The sequence below is a fragment of the Chaetura pelagica genome, unplaced genomic scaffold, assembly GCF_000747805.2.
Source record: "Chaetura pelagica isolate M959 unplaced genomic scaffold, ChaPel_1.0 scaffold453, whole genome shotgun sequence".
NCBI lineage: Eukaryota > Metazoa > Chordata > Aves > Apodiformes > Apodidae > Chaetura > Chaetura pelagica.
The window spans coordinates 1,203,718-1,206,981 of NW_009952879.1; the positions used below are offsets into that span (position 1 = coordinate 1,203,718).

A 3,264-nucleotide genomic window follows, 5' to 3' on the forward strand; every position below is an offset into this window, starting at 1 on the left:
CTTCCGAGGAGAGCAAAGACGGGAACCTGATAGGGCTGAGAAAGTTTCTCTAGGCCTGGGGCATTCCCAGTCTTTGCCTGGTCCCAGCCACATCCACTGGGAAGCATAGGAGAGCTCCACTGGGCTTGCAGTGAGATGGGTGATGGGGGCTGAAGCAGAGCTGCATTATTCATCCATTCCCTCTTCAACCAGGCTCTCTGTTCCCTCCTGTGGCAGGTCCTCTTCCTGATTACATTCCCCCAGAAGTGTTCTCCTTTGAGAGCTCCACTGGATTTACACTCTATGGCATGATGTACAAACCTCACAATCTGCAACCTGGAAAGAAGTACCCCACTGTGCTCTTCATCTATGGAGGTCCTCAGGTGGGTGCAGCATGTTGGTGGGGCCAGGATCACTCCACTCCTCTCGGTGCACAGGTCCTGCTCTGTGCTGAGGATAGCCTGCAGTGCTTTGTCTGCTCGGAGGAGCTGCCTGGCCAAAGGGTTGTAAACAGTCATGAGTTCCAGGTCATAGATTGCTTGTCTGAGAACAGATATGGAGTAGCACAGCTGGAACTGAGAGAAGGAGGAGTGCAGGTAGTCTCTGTTTCCTTTTCTACCTCCCCTTTCTCTGTGGGGTCTCCCGTTCTTTGTTTCCAGTTCCCCCATGTGTATGTGAGGGGTGCTCTGTGAGCATTGACTATTTCCAGTGTGTACTCAGCAGAGCTCGCTCCACAGTCCTCCTTTTACCATGGGTGAGCAGAGAACAGATCCTCTTAGCCCTGCCTTGGTACCCCCAACTCTGCTGTTCCCTGCTGTCCAAGGCAGCTGGAGTGAGGCTTGGTGAAGGGATTTTCTCCTGGGCAGGATTGGAGAGCAGGGCTGCAGGCTCAGGGCTGGGTTGTGCTGTCAGCTGCTGCCCCTCTTGCTCTGTGCTGCAGTGGAACTCAGTTCAGCTCTTTGTGTCTGAGACAGAATGGCCTGTTAAGGGAGAAGAAAGTTTATTTCATAGGAGACCACAAGTAGGGAGGGGGGATCCTGCAACTGGGAGTAGGGATCTTGAAAACTTTACATGATAAAAATGTATAAAGTATTCAAAGGAAGGAAATATAAATAAAATCTGAAATTGGATGAAGAGTTGATCTCTGGATTCCAGCACAGGTGTGATGGTGTCATTGCTCTTCTGCTCCAGGTGCAGTTAGTGAACAACCGGTTTAAAGGAATCAAGTATTTCCGCTTGAACACTTTGGCCTCTTTGGGCTACGTTGTTGTTGTCATTGACAACAGGGGATCCTGCCACCGAGGGCTGAAGTTTGAAGGAGCCTTTAAATACAAAATGGTAAGTGGAGCTCTGTCTCTGGCTCTTTGTTTTCAGCCAGAGACAGGTTTGAGTCTCAGTGTTACCTGAGCTGAAGCAGTGGGTTGAACAGATGCTGCCAAGGTCTGGGGAGGGGAATGATGTGTAGCTGTGCAGTGTGGATTTGAGGGAGGGAAGAGACTCCTTGTGGGAGAGAGACAGTCTCAGGGTTTGAGGTTGTGAACCACTCCAGCTTGGCCAGCATGATGCAAGGTGGTTGATAAGGGGGTCTCTGACTCCTGCCAGAATTCCTTTGCTGCTGACATGGAGCAGGGTGGTGTCACTCACAGCATGGGTTACCAGTTAGGGCTGTTCCTGTGCTTGGCTGTGCATACAGGCAGGGAAGACCTGTGCCAGGCTCTGCTGGCTTGGTGGTGTTGGGAAGACAAAAAACCTGAAAACTCTTGTCTCCAAGCAAGGAGACAAATGAAGAAAAGGATAGTTAAGAGGTGGGTTAGCATGTATTTATTGTCTTGTGGAGAAAAGGGATCATCTTTCTGAAGCATGACTAGCACACTGGAGTGCTGGTGTGTGGTTGGGTGCTGCACAAACAGAAGCAGTGAAGGTCTGAAGGTGGTTTGGAAGTACTGAGAATGTAGCTTCTGTCTGGAACTAACAAAACTTAACCTTTTTTCTCTCCCCTCCCAGGGACAAATAGAAATTGATGACCAAGTGGAAGGGCTGCAGTATTTAGCATCCCAGTATGACTTTATTGATTTGGACCGTGTTGGCATTCATGGCTGGTCCTATGGAGGATACCTCTCTCTTATGGCTTTAATGCAGAGGTCAGATATCTTCAGGGTATGTTCATACATTGAGTACTTATTCTGGTGGTGCAGACAATATTTCTCCCTTAATCATGTAACCTCCCACGGGTGTTCACAGCACAAAGATGTTTGAGCTTGTTCTAGACAAGTGAGGACACAGTGATCTGTCTGTTTTTTTCAGGACTTTTCCATTTGGGGGAGTTCAGAGGGAAGCTGCTTTTCTAGGAAATATTTTTTCCACAGTATTTCTAATTAGGCTTCCATACTTTTATTGGGTTTTTTTGATACTTAACAGACAACAGGTCTGAAAATCTCTTCACTCTTTAAAGCTAGTGTGTGCTAACAAGCCAGAGTAGCATTTAGTGGGTTTTGCAAGAACAGTTCTAAGTTGTTGTGTGACCTTGGGTTGTCTCCTCAGTTGTCTCCACTTGTGCTTCTGTGTGAAGCACGGGGATGAGACACTTCCTATGTAAGCCTGTTGTTGCATTTGACATTTATGTTAAATCTGTACTGATACAGCCATGGGACTTGGCTTTTCAGAGGCAATGATACCAGTACAGCCCTAATAATTAATACTGGCAGATGCCTCAAATCAGAAAACTGCCTTGTGCAATGAAGTACTGCACTTTCCTACCTCTCCACACAAATTTGCAGCTTTTCTTCCCAGGAAAGCATCGTGTTCTTACTGGAGTGTAACCAGTTGGAGCGTGGTGGGACTGCATCATCACTGTACTTCCTTTCCCCTGCTGCAAATGAGCCTGAAATTATCTTGACCTGATGTAGAGATGCAGTGTTGTCCATGAGGCTTCTGCATTCTTGTTAGCAGGGTGCTTTCGGGCAGACTGCATCTGTCCTCCAAAAAAGCTGAGCATCACAGAGGCCTGTGGGGCTGTAGAGGTAGACCAGTTTTACTGGAATATCCCAGAGTCTGTTCTCATGAGCTGGGGTGAGGAGGAACAACTTCACCCAATTCAGCTGGACACAGAAGGATATTCCCACTCTGCAGATTTTTAAGGGAGCTTTAAACTCTTGGGCTTGCAATAGCTGTACCCATCTCGGTTCACCTAGGCTGACGGTACCTTATATAGTCTCAGCTGTTGCCTGCTTTGTGTCATCTGAGCTCTTTGGGCTGTGAAGCAATGAAGAGAAATGATCCTGCTGA

The 3,264-nt window shown here is 47.9% G+C and overlaps 1 protein-coding gene across 4 annotated transcripts in view; it reads left to right on the forward strand.

The window, feature by feature from the left end:
* DPP8 (dipeptidyl-peptidase 8) overlaps positions 1-3,264 on the forward strand; it is a 20,681-nt gene that overhangs the window by 14,977 nt on the left and 2,440 nt on the right. For 2 of the 4 annotated variants that reach the window (XM_009995293.1, XM_009995294.1), the window contains exons 14-16: positions 217-362; positions 1,171-1,317; positions 1,984-2,136. In XM_009995293.1, the coding sequence (XP_009993595.1) occupies positions 217-362; positions 1,171-1,317; positions 1,984-2,136 (446 nt within the window). The remainder of the gene's footprint in view (positions 1-216; positions 363-1,170; positions 1,318-1,983; positions 2,137-3,264) is intronic. The other 2 variants (XM_009995295.1, XM_009995296.1) reach the window with 2 other exon arrangements.